We start from the raw sequence: 25,640 nt of genomic DNA, 5'->3' as shown, positions 1-25,640 counted from the left end.
ATAATGGGTGGCCGACATTTTCAAATCAGAAGCCGCCAGCAGTGTGACAGCCGTGCAGCGCCGCGCCGGTGATCGGTGAGTGGGTGAGAGTGAGTGAATGAGTCAGTGAGTGAGAGAGTTTGAGAGAGAGTGAGTGAGGGAGTGATTGATTTTCTGACAAGCAATGAATTTATATCACTTCTGGGCATGCTCAGAAGTAAAAACCGGATCCGGTACATGCTTCTGGCGTTTGATGCATGCCACCGGATCCAGGGCACATAGAATTTCATTATGCACCATGCCGCACAGCGCCGCACCCGGCGCTATGCGTTTTTTTTGCTGCTGGCAAAAAACGTTCCTCTCTGGGTCCTGTGCGGCCACCGGAGTGACGATTTTTGCCGCAACCGGCAAAAACCGGATCAAACGCAAGTACAAGCGGCACAATCGGGTGCTAATAAAAGTCTATGAGGAAAAACCGCACCCGGCGGCAAAAAAACCCCAAAACGGATGCGTTTTACCCGCAAATCGCCGGATTGTGCCGCACAGCAAAAACCTGATGTGTGAAAGCAGCTTAAAGGAGGATTTCCCAGCTGCTCCCAGAACTATGCAGTAATATGATGCTTTGTAACAGTGTAGACATTAACAATTAAGAAATACAAACAATAGTGTAAAACATGGCACATTTATTAAATACAAATGTGGCATTTAATAGGCACTTAATATAAAATTATTTTACAATTAAAAAATCTCATTGACCTTTTTTGTTTAAAATGGACTACCTAATACAGCGGAAGGTTTCTCCCATGTTCTACAGTTGGAGGGGTGTCCCCAGCGCCAATATTTTATCCCGATATGTAGTAAGGGCAGTATTAATATTAGCAAATACCTCCAATTAGAAATTTAGCATAGGTCTCCTGATATAGCCATGTCTGTTACATTTCTAATTGGAGGCATTATTTTGTAAGATGATATTGTTATTACTACACCCATTACATATTGGGATAGGATTTTGGAGATGGGAATAACCCTTTAAGTACATTTTGAACAGATAAGACTGCGCTGAGACGTGCATAAATAAAATTGTCCATCTTTCATGTGCCCGTTTGTTGCATCCATATGGCATCCTTTTTTTTTTTTTTTAACATGAACTGTATACTAAATAAAGGTAGATACAGTTTCCATTCTCAACTGTAAGGGACCTGTGAAAATGTGAAGGCATACGGATGCTATGTTCAGTCGTTTTGCCCACCCATTAACTTATAATGAACAAGTCAGATCTGTAATTTGTTACATGCACATCATCGGCTGTAAGAACAAATGTGCATTGGTTTCCATTGGTCCTTGTGCTACCAGTTTCCATATGTACAGGACACAGATCATTTGAACGAGCCTTAAAGATAAAATATAATGAGAACTGTGTCACGTCAAGGACAAGAAAAGCAAAAAAACAACAAAATACTAAAACAGTCCATTCTAATAACATTGGAAAGATTTCACAAGAGTGCAAAATGTGCATTAGCATAAAAAATATGTTCCTTTCATATAATTCTGAATATTTATAATAAATCTCATTTACTCTCCCCCTGGGGCGTCAGATGATCTGGTCGTAGATGTCAATGGTTTATGAATCAAAGACTTCTACAACCTGACTTTCTGAGCCACACTTTCATAAGGTGCATAGGATTTCCTGCTTTGGTGCGTTACAACTTATGCCAATCTTGGCTTTCTTTTCTGAGAGCTGGTCTATCAAAGCTTTACTTCACATATTATGGAGCTTTTCTATCCTGTTAGACTGGCCCATTAACGAGTGCGGATGGACTATATACACTAGAATGTTTTTCATGCCGGTGGATACTGATGACAGCAGGACAATTGTATATAAGATCATTCTGTCTCCATACAATATGTTGTCGCACCACATCCCCTTTTTGCATGTTGCAATGTGCTGCTAATAAACAATTCAATCAGAAAACGAACTAGCCCTTTGAGGTTTCATCAGGCGTTCGCCAGCATGTGTGCCTGGGCCAATAATTTGGAATCAGTGGTCTTACTGCTCGTCTGCTTCAGTCTGTCTAAATGGATCATTACCTTGCCTGCTGCCTTCATAGAGTTGCTCAAAGTGAGAAAGAAGAGCAGCTAATGTTTCTGTAGGTTACAAGCATGCTGGACGTTGAGTAGTCTGGACCGCCCTCACCGCTATACACTTTGGAATTGGAATTGGTATTATTTACTGCTTTATAGCAAACTATTCTACTATATGCAAACTTAAAGGGGTTTTCCACTACTAATGTGACCCCCTTTCATTTAGCCTAACACTTTACTAAAAAACTTCTGCCATCTACTCTGCTCCTGTAAGCTCATCTCTAACAGGCTCGTAAATACCTTTATTGTTGTTGTAGCTTTGATCCATCGGGTGGATTTGGACCAACTGAGCAGGGCACGTCAATGGCGGGGTCGGGGCTGCCTCTCTGTGAGTCACAGCAGTCTGGCATACATGCCCACATCACACTTCCCTCTCCTCTCAGCCTGATTCACAGTGCAGTGGTTTCATATGACAAGCGCTGCAATGTGTCCATCATTACATAGTATATCACCTTGTAATTGGGACATGGCGGCGCTTGTCACATGAAATACCGCACTGTCAAGCGGGATGACAGGAGAGGGAAGTGTGATGTGAACATGCGTGCCAGACTGCTATCACTCACAGAGAGGCAGCCCCACCGGTGCGGTGCAGTGCTCAGTGGTCCGATTCCGGTCTCCAGACTGGAAGGATCAAAAGGTACAACAATAAAAAGGTATTTACGAGCCTGTTAGAGATAAGCTTACAGGAGCAGAGTAGACAGAAGAAGTATATTAGGAAAGTGCAAGTTAGGAATAATTAGGATAAAGGTTTTGTCTCAACTCAGTTATCAGTAATCTATAAGATAGGTGATAACTTGATGGGTTTGACTGCTGGGAACCCACCAACTCTCTGAACAGGGCTCTCTGATAGAGTCGGGACCCCTTTAGAATAAACCTGCACTTTTAAAAACTTTTCACATAATCAGAAAATTTGATCAATAAATGTGTGGACGCTCAACTGCCTGATTTCCAAAGCGAGAAGCAGAAGTGCTCAGCCAAGAGCAGATCTCACACACTCCAGACGAGCTAAGCTGGAAAGTCTATGGAGGTCATCCTTCATGTCCAAGCAGCGCTTGGCTGAGTGTCACCAACTAGACTACACCATCAAAACATCTCGTGTCTCCATGCCAGAAGTTTTTTTTCTTTTATTGGAGTTCTCCTTTAATTCCCCGGTAGTCAAACACTCAGATGAAACGGTTCTACAAATCATATTGTAACTTGGGATTGGGCCATCACTTAAATTCATTGCATTTCTCTTCACATCGTCTGCAGAGGTAGAAACAAGATAACTGTTGTGTTCCCAGAATTCTCCACTCCTTAATAGCTATGCTTGGCAAGCAAATGGCTCTAATGCACTCTCTGCATTCTTCCAGTTGTGGAAATTGGTTTTGTACCATTGAACTAAAACGAAAAGAAAAAAAGTTAAAAACAGATCTGACATTTAATAATTATATATCATACAAATTCCATTTTTATTTGCATTTCAAGCCTCACAGGCAAGAACTTTAGATAGTGGCAATCTCAATAATATGCCTTTATGTGTGTGTTAATCATGTTTATCGCACGATCAGGAAATCGTTGCATGTAAATGGAATCACTCAAAAGTCTTACAAAAGACTATGGTACCCTACATCTAATATCCAATGATAACTATGACTTCTATTAACGTCATGACAAGAATCTACAGTGAATATAAAAAGTCTACACACCCCTGTTAAGCTGCCAGTTAATAAAAAAAAAAAAAAGCCACAACCACACACCAAAAAAATTTTCAGAATTTTTTCCAACTTAGAAAAAGGACTACAATAATTTGTCTGTATAAATCTGCAGTGTCTTAAAACTAATATCTTGTTGAAGTGCCCTTTGAAGTTATGACTGAATTCGTTTTTGTTTTTTTTGAGTAGCAGTATCAGCATGGCACATCTAGAGTTGGTAATCTTTGCTCGCTCTTCCTTGCAGTAGCACTCCAAATGTGAGAGACTGCAAGGGCACCTCTTGTGTGCAGCCTTCTTCAGGGTAACTTACAGATCTTCAAATCGGATTTAGGTCTGGTCTGGGCCATGCCAAAACTTTGATCTTATTGTGGAGAAGTTGTTTTGTTTATTTTGGAAGTATGCTTACGGCTTTTATTGTGCTGAGAGGTGAATCTCCTCATTTTAGGAGATGGCCTGAAGCGGTGGATGCAAAATTGACTGCCTGATATTTGGAACTATTCATAATTCCCTACATCTTGACTAAAACCTCAGGTCCAGCTACCAGAAAAATAGCCCCAAAGCAAAATGCTTTCTCCACCATGCTTCACTGTGGGTCTGGTGTACTTTCGGTGTAGCACAGTGTTGGTATTGCACCAAATATCTTTTGGGATTATGGTTCGATAAAGGTTTTGGAAAAACATAGCCAGGCTTGGATTTTTTTTGTGAGAAAGGGCTCCAATCTTGCCACCCTACCCCACATGTCAGACATATGAATAATACGGGAAAGTGTTGCCATATGCAGCGCACAACCAGTACTTGCCAGAAAGTCCCACAGCTCCTTTAATGTATACAATTCCTGTAGCCTCCCGGAACAATTTTCTACTCATCTTTTGACTAATTTTTGAGGGACACAAATTTCTAGGTAATGTCACTGTTGTGCCAAGTTTAAGCCACTTCTTTATGACAGTGGAATAATTCCTATACCCTTCTTCTGACTGCTAACTTTAAACAATGAGATCCCTTTGCTGTGTTGAGGACTGTTTATAGAATGTTTTTTTTTTGCCGTACAATGCAACAAAGAAAAAAAATGTAAAGAAAATCCTACAACAGCTAAAATGTTTTATGGGGTTAAATCAGAATTACTTTAAATGATGGCAGCTGTGTACTGACTATTTAACAGGAGTTTAACACTAGAACTACTGAGGTAGTCATGTTGACTACTTTGCACCATGTATTTCTATATAGGTGTCACGAGTCCAGTAGTTCTAGTGTTAAATGTGATTGGCTAACGCTTAACACTACCTCATCTCTTATTATAACAGGGTGTTCACACTTATGCAACTACATTATTTTAGTTTTGTTATTTTTATTTCCCCCTGCAAATGACTTCATTTTGTTTGGTAATGGATTTGTATAGATTATAGGTGACATTAAAAGTGGGGAAAAAAAATGGAAATTATTTTGCTAGGTATGATTGTCTTACATGGGTGTGTAGAGTCAATGCTGAATCACCTTATTATTGAAGCTTGTAAAGCCACACTAGAAACTATTGCAGCCTAAACAGTACTACCACAGCTAAAAGAAGGGAATTTTGTTTACTTACCGTAAATTCCTTTTCTTCTAGCTCCAATTGGGAGACCCAGACAGTGGGTGTATAGCTACTGCCCTCTGGAGGCCGCACAAAGAACTACACTTAAAAGTGTAAGGCCCCTCCCCTTCTGGCTATACACCCTCCCGTAGGAGTACAGATTCCTCAGTTTTAGTACCAAAGCAAGAAGGAGGAAAGCCAATAACAGTTTCAAAAACAAATTCAATCCGATAACACGATCGGAGAACTTAAGAAACAACATGAACAACATGTGCACCCGAAAAACGAAACCCTAAGAACAAATAGGGCGGGTGCTGGGTCTCCCAATTGGAGCTAGAAGAAAAGGAATTTACGGTAAGTAAACAAAATTCCCTTCTTCTTTTTCGCTCCTAATTGGGAGACCCAGACAGTGGGACGTCCAAAAGCAGTCCCTGGGTGGGTAAAAAGATACCACATGAACGGGCTGTCAGACAGCCTCCTCCTACAGGTGGGCCACCGCCGCCTGAAGGACCTGTCTACCTAGGCTGGCATCTGCCGAAGCGTAGGTATGCACTTGATAGTGTTTGGTAAACGTGTGCAGACTCGACCAGGTAGCCGCCTGGCACACTTGCTGAGCCGTAGCCTGATGCCGTAATGCCCAGGACGCACCCACGGCTCTGGTAGAATGGGCCTTCAGTCCAGATGGAATCGGAAGCCCAGCAGAACGGTATGTGTGAAGAATTGGTTCCTTGATCCACCGCGCCAGGGTGGATTTGGAAGCTTGCGATCCCTTATGCTGACCAGCGACTAGGACAAAGAGCGCATCAGAACGGCGTAGAGCCGCCGTGCGAGAAATGTAAATCCTGAGTGCTCTCACCAGGTCCAACAGATGTAAACCCTTTTCAAATTGGTGAACTGGATGCGGACACAAAGATGGTAAAGTGATATCCTGATTGAGATGAAAGGAAGAAACCACCTTGGGAGAAAACTCTGGAATTGGACGCAGTACTACCTTGTCTTGGTGAAACACCAGGAAGGGAGATTTGCAAGATAACGCCGCTAGCTCGGACACTCTTCGAAGAGACGTGACCGCCACAAGAAAAACTACCTTTTGTGAAAGCCGAGAAAGGGGAACCTCTTTCAAAGGCTCGAAAGGCGGCTTCTGGAGAGCAATGAGAACCTTGTTCAGATCCCAGGGTTCCAATGGCCGTCTGTAAGGAGGAACGATATGACAAACTCCTTGGAGAAACGTGCGTACTTTAGAAAGCTGTGCCAAGCGCTTCTGAAAGAATACGGATAGCGCGGAGACTTGACCCTTAAGAGAGCTAAGCGACAAACCTTTTTCCAACCCAGACTGCAGGAAGGAAAGAAAAATTGGCAATGCAAATGGCCAGGGAGAAAACCCTTGAGCCAAGCACCACGCTAAGAAAATCTTCCACGTTCTGTGATAGATCTTAGCTGAGGATGGTTTTCTAGCCTGTCTCATTGTGGCAACAACTTTATGGGATAAACCTGAGGCCGCTAGGATCCAGGACTCAATGGCCACACAGTCAGGTTCAGGGCCGCAGAATTCAGATGGAAAAACGGCCCTTGAGACAGCAAATCTGGACGGTCTGGAAGTGTCCACGGTTGGCCTACCGTGAGATGCCACAGATCCGGGTACCACGACCTTCTTGGCCAATCTGGAGCGACGAGTATGGCTCGATGGCAGTCGGACCTGATTTTCCGGAGAACTCTGGGTAACAATGCTAGAGGTGGGAACACATAGGGGAGTCGGAATTGCGACCAATCCTGAACCAAGGCGTCTGCCGCCAGTGCTCGGTGATCGTGAGACCGTGCCATGAAAACTGGGACCTTGTTGTTGTGCCGTGACGCCATCAGATCGACGTCCGGCGTCCCCCAGCGGCAACAGATCTGCTGAAACACGTCCGGGTGAAGGGACCATTCTCCTGCGTCCATGCCCTGGCGACTGAGAAAGTCTGCTTCCCAGTTTTCCACGCCTGGGATGTGAACTGCGGATATGGTGGACGCTCTGCTTTCCACCCACGTCAAAATCCATTGGACTTCTTGAAAAGCTTGGCGACTGCGTGTTCCCCCTTGGTGGTTGATGTACGCCACCGCCGTAGAATTGTCCGACTGAATCCGAATCTGCTTGCCTTCCAGCCATTGTTGGAAGGCTCGCAGGGCAAGATAGATTGCTCTGATTTCCAGAACATTGATCTGCAGGGTGGACTCTTCCAGAGTCCACCGCCCCTGAGCCCTGTGGTGGAGATACACCGCTCCCCACCCTGATAGGCTCGCATCCGTCGTGACCACTGCCCAGGACGGGGGAAGGAACGACTTTCCCTGTGACAATGAGGTGGGGAGAAGCCACCAACGCAGAGAGTCCTTGGCAGTCTGAGAGAGGGAGACAGTCCTGTCGAGGGACGTCGATTTCCCGTCCCATTGGCGTAGAATGTCCCATTGTAGAGGGCGCAGATGAAACTGCGCGAACGGGACTGCCTCCATTGCTGCTACCATCTTTCCTAGGAAATGCATGAGGCGCCTCAGTGAGTGCGACTGGCTCTGAAGGAGAGATTGCACTCCAGTCCGTAGCGAGCACTGCTTGTCCAGTGGAAGCTTCACTATCGCTGATAGAGTATGAAACTCCATGCCAAGATAAGTCAGAGATTGGGTCGGGGTTAGATGAGACTTTGGAAAGTTGATAATCCACCCGAAACTCTGGAGAGTGTCTAGTGCCACCTTCAGACTGTGTTGGCATGCCTCTTGAGAGGGTGCCTTTATAAGCAGGTCGTCTAGATACGGGATGACCGAGTGACCCTGCGAGTGCAGAACAGCTACTACTGCTGCCATGACCTTGGTGAAGACCCGGGGGGCTGTTGCCAGACCGAAAGGTAACGCTACGAACTGTAGGTGTTCGTCGTGTATGACGAAGCGTAGGAAACGCTGATGCTCTGGTGCGATCGGCACGTGGAGATACGCATCCTTGATATCTATTGATGCTAGAAAATCTCCTTGAGACATTGAGGCTATGACGGAGCGTAGGGATTCCATCCGGAACCTCCTGACTTTTACGTGTCTGTTGAGCAACTTTAGATCCAGGACGGGCCGATACGATCCGTCCTTTTTTGGGACCACAAACAGATTGGAGTAAAAACCGTGACCTTGTTCCTGAAGCGGGACGGAGGTCACCACTCCTTCCGCCTTTAGAGCGGCCACCGCCTGCAACAGAGCATCGGCTCGGTCTGGTGGTGGAGAAGTTCTGAAGAAACGAGTTGGCGGACGAGAACTGAACTCTATCCTGTACCCGTGAGACAGAATATCCCTCACCCAACGGTCTTTGACGTGTGACAGCCAGATGTCGCCAAAGTGGGAAAGCCTCCCACCGACCGCGGGTGTGGGAATCGGAGACCGCAAGTCAGGAGGACGCCGTCTTGGCAACGGTTCCTCCGGCTGTCCTTTTTGGGCGTGACTGAGACCTCCAAGAATCTGAGCGTCTCTGGTCTTTTTGAGTCTTTTTTGACGAGGCGAATTGGGACCTGCCCGGTCCTCGAAAGGACCGATAACCAGACTGACCCTTCCTCTGTTGGGGTCTGTTTTGTCTGTGTTGCGGTAAGGATGAGTCCTTACCCTTGGAGTGTTTGATGATTTCATCCAAACGCTCTCCAAACAATCGGTCACGAGAAAAAGGCAAATTGGTTAAGCACTTCTTGGAATGAGAATCTGCTTTCCAATGTCTCAACCACAGGGCCCTACGCAAAACAACGGAGTTGGCTGACGCCACTGCCGTGCGGCTTGTAGCGTCAAGAACAGCATTAATCGCGTACGACGCGAATGCCGCCATTTGCGAGGTCAATGGTGCTACCTGCGGGGCACATGCACGTGTGACGGAGTCAACTCGCGCAAGCCCGGCTGAGATAGCTTGGAGTGCCCATACGGCCGCAAAAGAAGGCGCTAATGACGCTCCAATCGCTTCATAGATGGATTTCAGCCAGAGCTCCATCTGCCTGTCAGTGGCATCTTTAAGTGCCGCTCCATCTTCAACTGCAACCAAGGATCTAGCTGCAAGCCTGGAAATTGGAGGATCCACTTTTGGACACTGGGTCCAACCCTTGACCACCTCAGGGGGAAAAGGATAGCGTGTATCTTTAAGCCGTTTAGGAAAACGCCTTTCAGGATAAGCGTGGGGTTTCTGGATTGCGTCTCTAAAGTCAGCGTGGTCCAGAAAAGTGCTTAAAGTACGCTTAGGGTATCTGAAATGGATTCTCTCGTGCTGCGAAGCTGACTCCTCCACAAGAGGAGCTGGTGGGGAAATATTTAACATCTTATTGATGTTAAATATAAGATCATTAACTATGGCGTCACCATCTGGTGTATCTAGATTGAGAGCGGTCCCAGGATCAGAATCCTGATCAGTTACGTCCGCCTCATCACCCATAGATTCATCTCGCTGGGATCCTGACCATTGAGATGAATGTGAAGGCCCGTCATAGCGAGCCCGCTTAGGCTGCCCGGGGCCATCGTCCGAGTCAGAGTCTTCACCCTGAGGTGTATATGCCCGTCCCGGAGCTTGGAGCTGAGGGGGACCAGGGGGCAATGATTGCACAGTGTCCGTGGCCTGAAGTACAGGCCTAGCTCGCAATGTGTCAAGAATTTGTGACATAGTGAGAGACATTCTGTCAGCAAAAGCTGCAAACTCAGTTCCTGTCACCTGGACAGCATTCACAGGTGGTACACCCTGGGACACGTCCAGCAGAGGTCCCGACTGTGCAAGCGCCGCAGGGGCCGAGCACTGCACACAATGGGGGTCCGTGGAGCCTGCCGGTAGAAAAGTCCCACAAGCGGTGCAGGAGGCATATAATGTCTGTGCCTTGGCACCCTTGCGTTTTACGGACGACATGCTGCTGGCTCTCTGCAATGTGAGAGAGTCTATAGCCAAAGGGCGACCAGCGCTATGCAATACAAAGTATTTGTAGAAACAAAATACTAAGAATAATACTGGCACAAGAGGGGGTGAGCCCTGAGGGCTGCTTACCGCCCGCTGAATAGCGGGTAAGAGGCTGCAGATTCCTTGTCTGGGTCTCCCCGGCTCCCCTCTGCAGCTCAGCGTGTCAGCAGGAATGGCTGCCGGCGTCTGTGGAGAGGGGCGGTCCGTGGGAGTTCCCAAACAAAAGTGCGGGAAACAGTGTCCCCTCTGTGCCGATTGTGAGGGCTGGAGTATGTAAAAACGACTCCAGCCCTCAGCGCTGATGCACTGGCCAGCGTCCCGCCCCTCTCCTGACTGGCAGGTCTGGGGGCGGGAACGAACGGAAGCAGGCCGCAAAAGCCGGGGACTCGAGTTATCAGCGCGGCCGCCGTAAAAGCGCGGGCCGCGCTGAAGTCCCCGGCGCACCACAAGTGCCAGCCGCGCCGCAGTCCCAGCGGCCGGCGCGACCGATTCCTAGAAGTGTGCCTGCTTCAGCGAAGCTGAATGAGGCCTGGCACAAGCGCCGTAGCGCTGATGTCCCCCGGCGCACTACAACACCCAGCATGCTGCGGTGTGAGCGCCAAATGCACGGGGACACAGAGTACCTTGAGGAAGCAGGGCCATGTCCCTGATGTACTCCGCTCCATCCAGCATCTTCTCCAGGGGCTGTAGATGGAGCACGGTCTCAGTGCCTGGAGACCGGTAAATCCCACTTCACCCAGAGCCCTGTAAAAAGGGATGGGGAAGGAATCAGCATGTGGGCTCCTGCCGCCGTACCCGCAATGGGTACCTCAACCTTACAAACACCTCCGACATACAGTGGGGTGAGAAGGGAGCATGCTGGGGACACTATATGTGTCCTCTTTTCTTCCATCCGACATAGTCAGCAGCTGCTGCTGACTAAAAACAATGGAGCTATGCGTGCGTGTCTGACCTCCTTGCGCACAAAGCTAAAACTGAGGAATCTGTACTCCTACGGGAGGGTGTATAGCCAGAAGGGGAGGGGCCTTACACTTTTAAGTGTAGTTCTTTGTGCGGCCTCCAGAGGGCAGTAGCTATACACCCACTGTCTGGGTCTCCCAATTAGGAGCGAAAAAGAAAAAAGCAGCAACTTTGTGTGAATCAAGCCACAACATTACCTGTTAATATGCTTATTCAGAGAGATAATTATGTGTTAGAAATTACACAAGTCTAACCTCTACATCTTGTACACTGCAGTACCTGTCCTGCCTATATTGCTAGATGTGTAGGCCTACTCAAGTGTCCGTCAAGTTCTAAAAGTATATTTATTAAAATGTAGTATTATACATAATGAGAGAATACACTCTGATACGTGACACGATGAGGTGATTTGGCCTATTACAGCAGCAGGGACAGATGGGCCCAGGCTATGCCTGTGTCTTGTAGAGATAAGCGAACCTAAAGTTCAATGTTACGAAGCCAACTACAAAAACAAAACGTTTGTGTTCGAAGTTTGAGTGAGCTACGATTGCAAACCACTCAAGGTATGTTTGATGCTCAGCCCTGTGCAAGCCGAGTGCAGTGTTTCATCTGCGCTCACTTGGGGTAAAATCAGCGTGATGAGATTAGTGTGCGCGCACAAAAGTTGAAAAACCCTGCCCACCCTCCCCCGGAAGTGTTCTGCTTATGGTTGGCAGCTGTGGGTTGAGCCACAAACTGCCCAATTACATACTTCCATTGAGAAATATGGTCACTAAGGCTAAAGAGAGTGCGCCCTAACCTTGGCAAAATTATTTTTGGAAGTTGAATTACACACACCTTTATACAATAGACATGTGAAACGGTCAGTGTAAGTGCACATTCACTAGCAACGGCCATTACACGCTGTGCTAGCGCTTCTTCTGATAATACAAAGCACTAGAGTGTGAAGCTGCCGTCAATTTCAACTTGCTGTGTGCGCACGCATTCACATGTCTACTGTGTAAAGGTAGCGCGTGATTCCACGTCACAGGTGAGTGGCAGGATTCCTTCTATTGAAAGAACAGTTTGTGGATGCCACCTCTTGCATGTGAAGCACCACGGGTAAGGTCGTGTATTTTGGTTCGCTCCGTTACATGAATGGCATTTGCTGTTCTCTAACAAAGGTCTTCAGATACTAATGGCAGCTTTTTCTATTCATGAAAAGTAATTAACATTTGTTCAAACTATCTTTGTTAAACAAAGCTGAATATTTTTAGTTAAAACTAGAGATGAGTGGACCTGTGGAAGTTTGGGTTTTGCAAGTTCATCCGGACTTTACATAACGTTCTGTGTTGGACTCAGGCTGGATCTGAACCCCAATGGAAGTCACTGGCTGCATGTGAACTGAGCTGCCCAAACAGAACACTGACGGGGAAAAGGAAATTTTTTATTTTGTAAGTATGGACTGAGTTAAAATAATAAAGGCTGGCATACTCTTCCTCTAGTGTCCCACAGATCCAGCACAGGCGGCTCTAGAGACATCCGTTGACGCTCTCCTACTGTAGGTACCTTACCGCTGCAGTCAATTAACAGGGCAAACACCTGTTTTGAAACTGGCACAGATCTCCGGAGCGGCCTGCACTGGATCCAAGGGGGTGCAGAGAGGAGATTATGTGTCCATTTATTAATTTTTACTTTTGGATAACCCCTTTAAGCAGTTGCATATCCATCACTCTTAATAAGACCACTTGGGCTCTATTAAGTTCTGGTATACGGTATATGCTCATACAGACACAAAGTTGTGGAAATGTTCTTTGTCTCATGCTTTGCTTGGATCAGACATTTAGCTACAAACAGGATTTATTTTGTATGAGTTTCTTATAAAATATTACTTATGATTGAGGTAATAGGTGGCATTTTTAGGAAGAAATATTGGTACAATTCCATTTTTTTTTTCTTCTCAATTTCTCTTTAAAGAGGTAGTTCACAATTCAGACAACCCATTCTCAAGCTGTGTATTTCCCCCATTTAACATAATAAAATGTATACTCTCCTCGGGTGCTGGCGCCGCTCCAGCAGTGTAGTCATAATCCCACCGGTCAATGTAGAAGAAGGGGTATAGCAGCAGTGGTTGTAAGCAGTTTGTCTATAGGCAGGGAGAGTGAACTGCCACTGATTGGCCACTGGGATCGAGTGACGACACCTGGGAGAGACAGTGCTAACACCGCTGGAACAGCGCTGGCACCAGAGGGGGGGGGGGAAGTTTTCCCCATTTAAAAAAAAAAAAAAGAGAAGGGCTTGTCTAATTAGTGGACAACTACTTTGAGGTTTTATTTGTGTTTTTCCAAAGAAAATTGTCACAGCAGCAAAAGGGCAATTACAAAAACGTAATCACCACTTAATTGAAAGGCAGACGTAATAAAAACTTCAGTGGAAATTAACACTCTGACTTTGGTGAGAAAATGAAGAATGCAATTAGAATTATTCATTATTGGGAATGTGGTGTTGGGATGAATGTTCATTTTCATCCCCTGTAAGAGCCTAGAGGTCAGAACCCAGGAATCAAAGTAGTGAAATATCCAAGAGGTATGCGAAACTTTACTAGATGAGAAACTGCTTAGATGATGACAATCAATGTCTGACATCTGGAAATGTCTGTGGAATTAATAGCGCTATATAAGTGAGAAAAGTACATAACAAATATTCAGCACAATGCAGGTTCTCAACGTTTTTCTCCCTGAAGATATTGTACAGCATACTTGTCCTTTCGATGCCTTCTTTCCACTCCACTTTTGGTCTCCATCCCAGACTATGCATTTTTTCAGACTTCATCAAATAACGAATATCATTGACAGGTCTTTAAAAGAAAAAAGGTAAAATATGTCTAAATAAATTCCTTAAGATCAGGAACATTTGGGTTACAGAGCAGATCATGTAATTTATTTAGTATGCTATGCATAAATATTAAAAGGAAATTATTCAAGCCGATTTATGTCTATGCCCCTCAGACTCTCCCCGCTGAGGTCCATGCCCCCCAGACTCTCCCCGCTGAGGTCCATGCCCCAGTGTGTCACCTATCATTTGTATAAGCTCCCCACTGTCTCCGGTCATGTATGTGCCCCCCAGCTCCTCCTGCGAAATATCTGCCCCAACTCCAAAAACACCGGGGTTAGAAAGAATATGCAGTGGTCTTTTCCACACAATGCGCATAAAAAGAACATAACTATAGTTTGGGGCCCTTTAAGACCATTTAAACTTTTCTGATAAACAATGGTGTCTTCTCTTTGGGGTGTGCCATCAATTAGGTGGATTGTGAATGGTCCCAATGGTTGTGTGTGAAGTCCTTTTCATGACAGTACCTGACAGACCACTGTCAATGTCCATACAGTTAAAAAGAATCTAATCTTTATTTCACGTAAAAATTACAATAAAAAAGGACAGCCGAACAGACCGGCGTTATCTATTTGGATGTAATTCTTATTCAGGCTTTGAGCATATTCGACTGCATTCACATTTCTGTGTATGGACCGTGATTCCCAGCAGCCTGAGACATTTCAGGAGGCTCTGGAGATTGGGCCGGGAAACAGGCTGCAGATATGGACTGTGAAACGACGCCAGGTGAACGTAGCTTATTCTGATCTGATGCATACACTAGCTTCTTCCCGGTGTAAACTTTGGTGAGATAAGTCATGTACTTTATATGGAAGGCAGACTGATCCAAGAGCATTTCATCTGTGTATACCAGTGGCCTGGTCTTCGGGCAGTCTCTACACTGTGAGCTCGAGGCGTTCAGCCTCTCAATGTTAGGCCGGGGCCACATGGGGACTACTGCGATCCTCGCATGACACTCGGCTCACACTGGCAGCACAGCCGTCACTGAGGAGGGGAGGGCTGGCGCTGTGGAGGAGAGGGAGGGATTTATCTCAATCTCTCCTCCGTTGCCGGCTATTGCCATTCTTGCTCTGCACTAGCATTACATCGGTGTACTGCGAGTGCAGTGCAATTTTTCTGTCACCCTCGGGTGCGAGAGAAAAAGGTTCGCATTGCACACGCAGCATGCTGCGACTGTTTTCTCGGTCCGATTAGGGCTGAACAAATAATCGCTCATGGGTGCTGGCACATAGAGTAATATTGGTCAGAGTAGAATGCGATGTTTTATCACATTCCACTCGCTCCGATTTTCATGCCGTGTGACTTCGGCCTTACCTTGTGGATGAACTGTGGACTCCAGCTAAATCGCAGCTAGCAAAACCAGTGAAAAAAGGGACGAACGTGGTGCTGCGTCATGTTCTGCAGTGACGGGCCCCTGCTTTGGGCTGACTATTGAGGTACACAGTCTCATAGGAGGACTATGATCTTGTATATGCCTGTACAGTGATGGTAAATGAGCATCATATTACCTGTCATTAACATAATCCATCCACAGCTCTGTTTCTGTGTCGGAGGAGGTATTCTGTATCTTAAAGACAGAAAAGGTAATGAAGAAAGTTCCTTCCGTTACAAAGAATATTCCAAAGTAAAAATAAGTCAGCAAAGCATTGTAGTAACGTGGAGCTAAATGGGCTTCTGTCTTATGGCGGTCCATCCATAACGGTAGACTATTTTATTAACAACAGCTTGGCAGTAATAGGCAATCCGGCATTTTAACATGTTTGTGCTGAGACCGGAGAGGCGGAAATGAAAACCTCAAACAATTTCTAATAAAGAAGCTATATAGTAGCCTGAAACTGGTTTATGTGCTGTAGGCAAAAAAAAAAAAACAACAAAAAGACTTCTAACAAGTATCTGTGCCTGCAGCCATATTTCTGCACAGAGCAGGGACTGTACATTTAGGAAGGGGGTGAGATCAGATAATCTGGAAGCTTTCTACATCTCACAAGACCGGATCTGATCCAGCCCTTAGCATTAAAGATACAGCTCATGCATAAATGCATCAGTATCACATCATCCCTGCACATACTACATGGATATAGACAAGTATCCAGTAAAATGCACCACTGTATGGTACAAGAGGAAAAAAAAAAAAAAAAAAAAGTGCCGAGATTCACCATATCCAGATCTGGAGCTGCCTGACTGGACTGCACTTGGTGGGCAACAGAATATACTAAAATAAAAAAATAAAAAAAATCCAATACATCCCAGTAGAAGGAAACAAACCTTTGTTTCACTGCACCTCCCAAAAATCTATAATGCTTGGCTGACTCGCCATTCTCTATCTTCTTATTCTTTGTTATCTGTGCTTAGTAAAATCTCCAAAATCAGTCTGCAAGTATAACGTTTGTATGGCTTGTAAGTTTATTTTCGAAAGGAAAAAAAAAAAAATTATATACACACACATATCTATATCTATCTATATAATGGATGTTAAAATAAATAGCTAGTATAAAAGCGACAATAATCCATGTAATGGAATCTATAGGTGCTTACATATTCACTCAGTGAGGTTAGCACTCGAGACATGTAAGCACTCAGACTCCATTACATAGATTATTGTGAATTCTCTTTACACCTTCACCCCTTTGTCAATTTTCTGTTTTTCGTTTTTTCCTCCCGTTCTTCCATAGCTTTATTTTTTCCTTAATAGTTGTACTTTTGAATGACACCCTTCATTCTGCACCAGAAAACAGAGGAAAAAAAAAAAAAGTGCAATTTCATAATGTTTTTGTTTTCTTTGTTTCCATGTTCAAAAAATGGTAAAACTGACCTGGCAGTAGGATTTCCTATTTCCTAGGCCAATATAAGTACATAAATACCAAACATGTTAACATACCGTATATACTGGCGTATAAGACGACTTTTTACCCCCTTAAAATAATGGCTACAGTGGGGGGTCGTCTTATACGCCGGATATACGGGGGGGGGGTGTGTGTGTGTATATATATATGTACACTGCAGCGTCCAGGGGAGGTGGGGGCAGCAGCTCTGGAGCGCAGGTGAAGCTGCGGGCTGCAGCCTTTGATCTCCTGCACCCGCTCATATAATATGCACAGCCGCTGTCCATCTCCAATGGTGCTGAAATCGCACGCAGTGATGGGCTGGGGCAGCGGTGCATATTATGTGAGCCTGCGTCCCAGTGTGATCGCACATGCCCACCCCTGTGTTAGATTTGGCCCCCAGGCTGCTGCTCATTCTAAAATAAAAAAGCTTTACTTACCCCTGCAGCGTTTCTCCCCGTGTCCCTGCTTCCACTGTGATCAGGCAGGCAGAGATCTCAGGCTGCTGTGCCGATCACATGACCGCACTGACAACCAGGAAGTGGAAGAACAGAAGCACGGAGCCAGACAGGAGGGAGATCAGCTCTGGAGGAGATAAGGAAAGAGGGTTTTATTTTACTATGGGCAGCAGCCTAGGGGCCATATCTGACACAGGGGGACTTGTGCGATCTATATAGGGGCCATGGGCAGCACTATGGGGGCCATATCTGACACAGGGGGACTTGTGCGATCTATATAGGGGCCATGGGCAGCACTATGGGGGTGATATCTGACACAGGGGGACTTGTGCGATCTATATAGGGGCCATGGGCAGCACTATGGGGGAGATATCTGACAGGGGGACTTGTGCGATCTATAGGGGCCATGGGCAGCACTATGGGGGAGATATCTAACACAGGGGGACTTGTGCGATCTATATAGGGGCCATGGGCAGCACTATGGGGGGGCGATATCTAACACAGGGGGACTTGTGCGATCTATAGGGACCATGGGCAGCACTATGGGGGCGATATCTAACACAGGGGGACTTGTGCGATCTATAGGGGCCATGGGCAGCACTATGGGGGCGATATCTAACACAGGGGGACTTGTGCGATCTATAGGGACCATGGGCAGCACTATGGGGGAGATATCTAACACAGGGGGACTTGTGCGATCTATATAGGGGCCATGGGCAGCACTATGGGGGCGATATCTAACACAGGGGGACTTGTGCGATCTATAGGGGCCATGGGCAGCAGCATGGGGGCGTTATCTAACACGGGAACGTGTGCAATCCATAGGGGACCATAGGCAGCACAGGGGAACGTGTGCCATCACAAGGGGGCTATATTCAATATAAGGGGGCCATATCCAGATTAAGGGGGCTAATTTTAGGATGGGGGGCTATGAGGGACATATACCCTATATGATTTGTTAGAGGGACACTGGCATTATAAGATGGACCCCATTTAACATTAAAAAAAAAAAATTCTCTTTTCCTTCACCAAATTTGGGGGTGCGTCTTATAATCAGGTGCGTCTTATAAAGCGAAAAATACGGTATATATCATACAGCAGGGGTCGGGAACCTATGGCTCGCGAGCCAGATATGGCTCTTTTGATGGCCGTATCTGGCTCGCAGACAGGGCTCCTACCTGTCTATGGGCAAATGCCGGGGCCCTGGAGAGCCGGGGGGGCCCACTCGGCCTCGTCAGTTCTCCTGTCCCTTGGCCGGGGCCCACTCGCCTTTATAGTTCTGCTGCCCCCGGCCGAGTTCCGGGGACCGCAGTCCTCGGCAGCAATCTGCGGCGCCGTCACTTTAAGGCGCGCAGACATCCTGTTTTGAATTTCATCTGTGGGCGGAGCTACCGCCTTCTCAGTCCCACAGATGAAGGAGGCGAACTTCTGTCCGGCGCTGTGTGGGCCCCCTCTCCACCGTGACCCAATCGGGTAAATGCCCTCCCCGCCTCCCCATTATGGGCCCCGGTGAGCTGCTTCTAACCCCCCAGATGTATGCCCTGCCAATCCCCCCCCCCCGCCGATGCCGCGGGTGCTGTACCCGCCGAGCCGCGGGTGCAGGCCCCACAGAGCAGCAGAGTTGTGTGTATTTGTCTGTATGTAGCAGAGTTGTATGTGTTTGTATGTAGCAGAGTTGTGTGTGTTTGTCTGTATGTAGCAGAGTTGTGTGTGTTTGTCTGTATGTAGCAGAGTTGTGTGTGTTTGTCTGTATGTAGCAGAGTTGTGTGTATTTGTCTGTATGTAGCAGAGTTGTATGTGTTTGTCTGTATGTAGCAGAGTTGTGTGTGTTTGTCTGTATGTAGCAGAGTTGTGTGTGTTTGTCTGTATGTAGCAGAGTTGTGTGTGTTTGTCTGTATGTAGCAGAGTTGTGTGTGTTTGTCTGTATGTAGCAGAGTTGTGTGTGTTTGTCTGTATGTAGCAGAGTTGTATGTGTTTGTCTGTATGTAGCAGAGTTGTATGTGTTTGTCTGTATGTAGCAGAGTTGTGTGTGTTTGTCTGTATGTAGCAGAGTTGTATGTGTTTGTCTGTATGTAGCAGAGTTGTATGTATTTGTCTGTATGTAGCAGAGTTGTGTGTGTTTGTCTGTATGTAGCAGAGTTGTATGTGTTTGTCTGTATGTAGCAGAGTTGTATGTGTTTGTCTGTATGTAGCAGAGTTGTGTGTGTTTGTCTGTATGTAGCAGAGTTGTATGTGTTTGTCTGTATGTAGCAGAGTTGTGTGTGTGTGTTTGTCTGTATGTAGCAGAGTTGTGTGTGTTTGTCTGTATGTAGCAGAGTTGTATGTGTTTGTCTGTATGTAGCAGAGTTGTGTGTGTTTGTCTGTATGTAGCAGAGTTGTATGTGTTTGTCTGTATGTAGCAGAGTTGTGTGTGTGTGTTTGTCTGTATGTAGCAGAGTTGTGTGTGTTTGTCTGTTTGTAGCAGAGTTGTGTGTTTGTCTGTTTGTAGCAGAGTTGTGTGTGTCTGTTTGTAGCAGAGTGTAGTACCATTGTTTCAGTCCAGTTGTGGCTTTATACAGCAGGGAGGAGCATTCCTTGCTGTACTAAGTGAACATTGGAGCGATTGATCTGTCAATGGCCCTTTAAAAACATATTGTACGGCTCTCGCGGAATTAAAATTAACATGTTGCAATCAAAGCAGACTTTTTTTCATTTGGGAGCGGGGTAGTCTTATACAGTGAGTATATCCCAAATTCTATATTTTCAGGGCAGAAGTTGGGGGTCGTCTTATACGCCCAGTCTTATACGCTGGCATATACGGGTATAAATAAAAAAAAAATAATAGAAATTAAATATAATATAATATAATATAATATAATATAATATAATATAATATAATATAATATATATATATATATATATATATAAAATTATATATTATATATATTTACTTAATTTCTATTATTTTTTTATTTGCGTCTTTAGAGCTGCGGTGTATATTTATTTTTTTAAACCACAGTATGTCAAGTCTTAGTGTTTTGACAAATGTTTTACCCATTCAATTTCATGCATAAAAAAAAAAAAAAAAAAATTAATGTCAGCAGCATTTCTTCTGCCAACACTGTTTTATGAAGAAAAAAAACTAACTGCTACAGTAAAGTACTGTGTGAACAAGCCCTAAACCTGCACTCCCGGTGAACAGTGGCTGCTACATGTGGCTTTATCCTTCTAGGGCTATTTCAGTTACTGATCTCTGGCAGCCTGTACCGTACCACTCACCATGCGGATTAGTTCTTTAGCAAGCTGCGTCACAGATATTTCAAAGTTGGTACCAATATTGTAGATCTCTCCGACCTTTCCCGTCTTCAGAATCGTCAATATTGCGTCCACTGCATCAGAGGCATATAAAAAACTCCGGGTTTGTCTCCCAGAACCATGAATACAGCTGTAAACCAGAAGAAAGAAAATAATCAAATATGGTTAGCCTTTATAAATACACAAGAAATTAAAATATCAATACAAAGACCAGCTGCAAGATACCCAGGCTGTGTGTCAGGCGGAGCTCACATGTCCAGTCATCATCCGATTGAAACGGATCCAGGTTTTTAGCTTTCTGGATCAGTTTCACAACCGATGAAAAGGCAATACCCTATAAAAGTGATCAGTTCACATTGACTTCAATTATTTTAAAGGGTTGTCCAGGCTTGGGACAGACGTCTACAGTCAAGTCATTCGATCTGACCGCAGATGACCAAACTGTGACAGCATGCAGTGAGCACACTGTCAGGATTCCCCAATGCGAGTAGATGGTCACATGACCACATAAATGTGATTTGCATAGAAGTGGTCACATTCCGACTAGACTTTTTCATCTTCTCTCAATTCATTTCTATTGATAGGAGCCTAACAAGTCTACGTGGCAGGTTTATGGCAGAGAGCCAGGGCACTGGATAGGATTGGGACTGCCCTTAGTTTGCCAGATAATTTGCATAATGGATATACGTTTGTGTTGTCTAGCATCCTGTGGCATTTACACTGCACAATCATAACTACCTATTCCTAAAACCTTTGTTTCACAATAATCGTGCTGTGTGAACAGGCTGCTGATCATCCGAACAAATGACTAAACGCTCGTCCCTCAGATGAAACGGTAAATTGATTTCCCAAAATGATCATCGTTGTTGGCAGCGCATCGTCCTGTGTATACAGAACCCGTGCTGCTGAGAACAATTGCAGCCTATGACAGGTTCATTGTTCAGTGTGCATCTGACGTGTGGTCTGCAAACAAGTAGCCTATCGGTGGTCGTTTAATGCCGCCAATCAGCAAGTGTAAACAGGTAGAATCAATTTAGGGTCATAGAAGCCTGCAGACATTTAATACCCTTTAAAGACTATACATTTTATTTAATCCATCATAAACAACTAAACAAGACACAAAAATCTCTAGTGCACAGGAAATAAAAGGAGAAACATAGTGATGGTGCCCTACAATATAGCCACCCTCTGGTACACTACCTGGCAGCAGAGGTCGGCACCCTAAAGGCCGGTTTACACGCTGCGATCTCGCTAGCGTGCATAACCGCCCCCATCGTTTATGCGTCACGGGCAAATTGCTGCCCGTGGCACACAAAATCGCGCGGAGCAGTCACACTACATACCTGCCTAGCGACGTCGCTGTGACCGGCAAACCGCCTCCTTTCTAAGGGGGCGGTTAGTGACGTTGCTGTGACGCCGAACAAAGTAGCCACCCAATCGAAGCGGAGGGGTGGAGATGAGCGGGATGAACATCCCACCCACCTCCTTCCTTCCTCATTGCCGGCGGCCGCAGGTAAGGTGAGGTTCCTCGTTCCTGCGGTGTCACACACAGCGATGTATGCTGCCGCAGGAACGAGGAACAACATCGTACCTGCAGCAGCAACAATGATTGGGAATAGGGGAGCATGTCAATGATTAGCGATTTTACACGTGTTTGCGACGATTTTCGATCGCACATAGGTGTCACACGCAACGACATCGCTAACGCGGCCGGATGTGCGTCATGAATTCCGTGACCCCAACGACATTGCTTTAGCGATGTCGCAGAGTGTAAAGCGGCCTTAAGAGTTCGATATGGCGCCCACACTCACCGTCAACTTTACCTGAGCTGCCCTAACTCACCCTCAAAAGATACAAAAGAGAATAAAGTGCAGTGTCTACAAAACATAAATATGCTAACAGTGCTTGACATCAGGGCAACATAACTCAGGGATGCCCAAGATGGATACTTATCTCTCCGAAGGTTACAACATATGTTCCTGAATCAATGCATTTCCCCGTGGTTCATCAGGAGGCCGACGAGTACTTGTGCTGCTTAGCATTATACTGACTATTATGATATCCAAGAAGAAAAACTGCTAGACAGCCTCCGATGGTTGTCATGGCACCCAGAGGTCAAACAATGATCTCCCAGAGTACCAGGTATGGTGGCCTGTTAGATCCAGCCATATGCAGGGTCTAAAAGGCAATCTGTCAGTGTAATCTGATGGGTCTCATGCATTGCAATTAATTTCTATTGGAATGTATGAGACCAGTGATCAGAAGAATAAAAGTCCCATAAAAGGGACCAAGAAATTAAAGTAGAGAAAAATAAAATTGCAAAATTATAAAACTAAAAAACACATTCGTATTGTGTAATTTATTGTTTTTTTTAAACAAAAACTAATGAAGTGCACATATATAGTTTCGCCACGTCAAAAACCAGCACGATCTATAAAATGGTGACACTATTTAACCCCTACAGAGAAAACCGTAACAAAAGTGGCAAAACACATTGCTTTTTCATTATAACCCCGAAATAAACGTGGATCAAAAAGACAACTGTAAATAAAAATGGTATCGCTGTAAGCCCTGAAGAATAAAGCTGTGAAACTGAAGCTTTGGTCACTTGATTGGGGGGTGGGTTCTGCTCTTCTGGCACTTATGAGCTCTGTATATGAAGTCTGCAAATTATTCTAGGAAGCCATCTTCTCTAAAAGTCAAATAGCACATTTCCCTCCCGAGTATCAACGTGTGGCCAAACACTACTATACAGTCACATGTGGGAATTTGCCATACTAATGAGAAATTGTGTAATAATTAGATCATTTTTATCCATTTCCCCTTGTGAAAATGTAAAATCTGGGGCTAAAGTTTTAGTGGTAATAATGTAATTATTTTTTCTTCTCCGCCCAATGGTATAACATTGTGAAACATATGGTGTGTCAATATGTTAACTGCACCCCTAGATGAATTCATTAAGAGCTGTAGTTTGTAATATAGGGTCACTTATGGGGGGGGGGGGGCTCTGCTGTTCTGGCACCTTGGAGGCTCTGCCAATGTGGGGTATTGCTGTACTCAGGAGAAATTGTCTAACAAATTTCGTTGTTCATTTTCTCATGTTACCCTTGTGAAAATTAAACATTTTGGCCTTCAGCATTCCTTTTTATTTAAAAGAAGGGAATTTTGTTTACTTACCGTAAATTCCTTTTCTTCTAGCTCCAATTGGGAGACCCAGACAATTGGGTGTATAGCTACTGCCTCCGGAGGCCGCACAAAGTACTACACTTAAAAGTGTAAGGCCCCTCCCCTTCTGGCTATACACCCCCCGTGGGAGCACGGGTCCCTCAGTTTTAGTGCAAAAGCAAGAAGGAGGAAAGCCAATAACTGTTTCAAAAACAAATTCAATCCAATAAACAATATCGGAGAACGTAACTTATCAACATGAACAACATGTGCACCCGAAAAACAAATACCCTCAGAAAAAACAGGGCGGGTGCTGGGTCTCCCAATTGGAGCTAGAAGAAAAGGAATTTACGGTAAGTAAACAAAATTCCCTTCTTCTTTTTCGCTCCTAATTGGGAGACCCAGACAATTGGGACGTCCAAAAGCAGTCCCTGGGTGGGTAAAAGAATACCTCGCGATCGGGCTGTCAGGCAGCCCTTTCTTACAGGTGGGCCACCGCCGCCTGCAGGACTTGTCTACCTAGGCTGGCATCCGCCGAAGCGTAGGTATGCACCTGATAATGCTTGGTAAAGGTGTGCAGACTCGACCAGGTAGCCGCCTGGCACACCTGCTGAGCCGTAGCCTGGTGCCGTGATGCCCAGGACGCACCTACGGCTCTGGTAGAATGGGCCTTCAGCCCTGAAGGAACCGGAAGCCCCGCAGAACGGTAGGCTTCAAGAATTGGTTCCTTGATCCACCGAGCCAGGGTGGATTCGGAAGCTTGCGACCCTTTACGCTGACCAGCGACAAGGACAAAGAGTGCATCCGAGCGGCGCAGGGGCGCCGTGCGGGAAATGTAGATTCTGAGTGCTCTCACCAGATCCAACAGATGCAAACCCTTTTCACATTGATGAACTGGATGAGGACCCAAAGATGGTAAAGTGATATCCTGATTGAGATGAAAGGAAGATACCACCTTGGGAAGAAACTCTGGAATTGGACGCAGTACTACCTTGTCCTGGTGAAACACCAGGAAGGGAGATTTGCAAGATAACGCCGCCAGCTCTGACACTCTCCGAAGAGACGTGACCGCCACCAGAAAAGCCACATTCTGTGAAAGCCGAGAAAGGAAATCTCCTTCATAGGCTCGAAAGGTGGCTTCTGGAGAGCAATTAGAACCTTGTTCAGATCCCAGGGTTCCAATGGCCGCTTGTAAGGGGGAACGATATGACAAACCCCCTGCAGGAACGTGCGTACCTTAGGAAGTCGCGCCAGGCGCTTCTGAAAGAATACGGATAGCGCAGAGACTTGTCCTTTAAGGGAGCTAAGCGACAAACCTTTTTCCAACCCAGACTGCAGGAAGGAAAGAAAAATAGGCAATGCAAATGGCCAGGGAGAAACTCCCTGAGCAGAGCACCAGGATAAGAATATCCTCCACGTTCTGTGGTAGATCTTGGCGGAGGATGGTTTCCTAGCCTGTCTCATGGTGGCAACAACATCATGAGATAAACCTGAGGTCCCTAGGATCCAGGACTCAATGGCCACACAGTCAGGTTCAGGGCCGCAGAATTCAGATGGAAAAACGGCCCTTGAGACAGCAAGTCTGGACGGCCTGGTAGCGCCCACGGTTGTCCTACCGTGAGATGCCACAGATCCGGGTACCACGACCTCCTTGGCCAGTCTGGAGCGACGAGAATGGCGCAACGGCAGTCGGACCTGATTTTGCGGAGCACTCTGGGCAACAATGCCAGAGGTGGGAACACATAAGGTAGTCGGAACTGC

General features: G+C 45.8%; 1 protein-coding gene across 1 annotated transcript in view; it reads right to left on the bottom strand.

The window, feature by feature from the left end:
- Positions 1-642: 642 nt before the first annotated feature.
- Positions 643-25,640, bottom strand: part of TGDS (TDP-glucose 4,6-dehydratase) — an 80,034-nt gene continuing 55,036 nt past the window's right edge. Inside the window, exons 9-12 of the mRNA XM_075336758.1 lie at positions 20,679-20,844; positions 15,649-15,707; positions 14,008-14,105; positions 643-3,501 (exon numbers count right to left, since the gene is read on the bottom strand). Of these exons, the coding sequence (XP_075192873.1) occupies positions 3,425-3,501; positions 14,008-14,105; positions 15,649-15,707; positions 20,679-20,844 (400 nt within the window). The 3' untranslated portion in view covers positions 643-3,424. The remainder of the gene's footprint in view (positions 3,502-14,007; positions 14,106-15,648; positions 15,708-20,678; positions 20,845-25,640) is intronic.

The sequence above is a fragment of the Anomaloglossus baeobatrachus genome, chromosome 2 (assembly GCF_048569485.1).
Source record: "Anomaloglossus baeobatrachus isolate aAnoBae1 chromosome 2, aAnoBae1.hap1, whole genome shotgun sequence".
Lineage (NCBI taxonomy): Eukaryota > Metazoa > Chordata > Amphibia > Anura > Aromobatidae > Anomaloglossus > Anomaloglossus baeobatrachus.
This window is presented reverse-complemented; position numbering and strand designations above follow the sequence as displayed.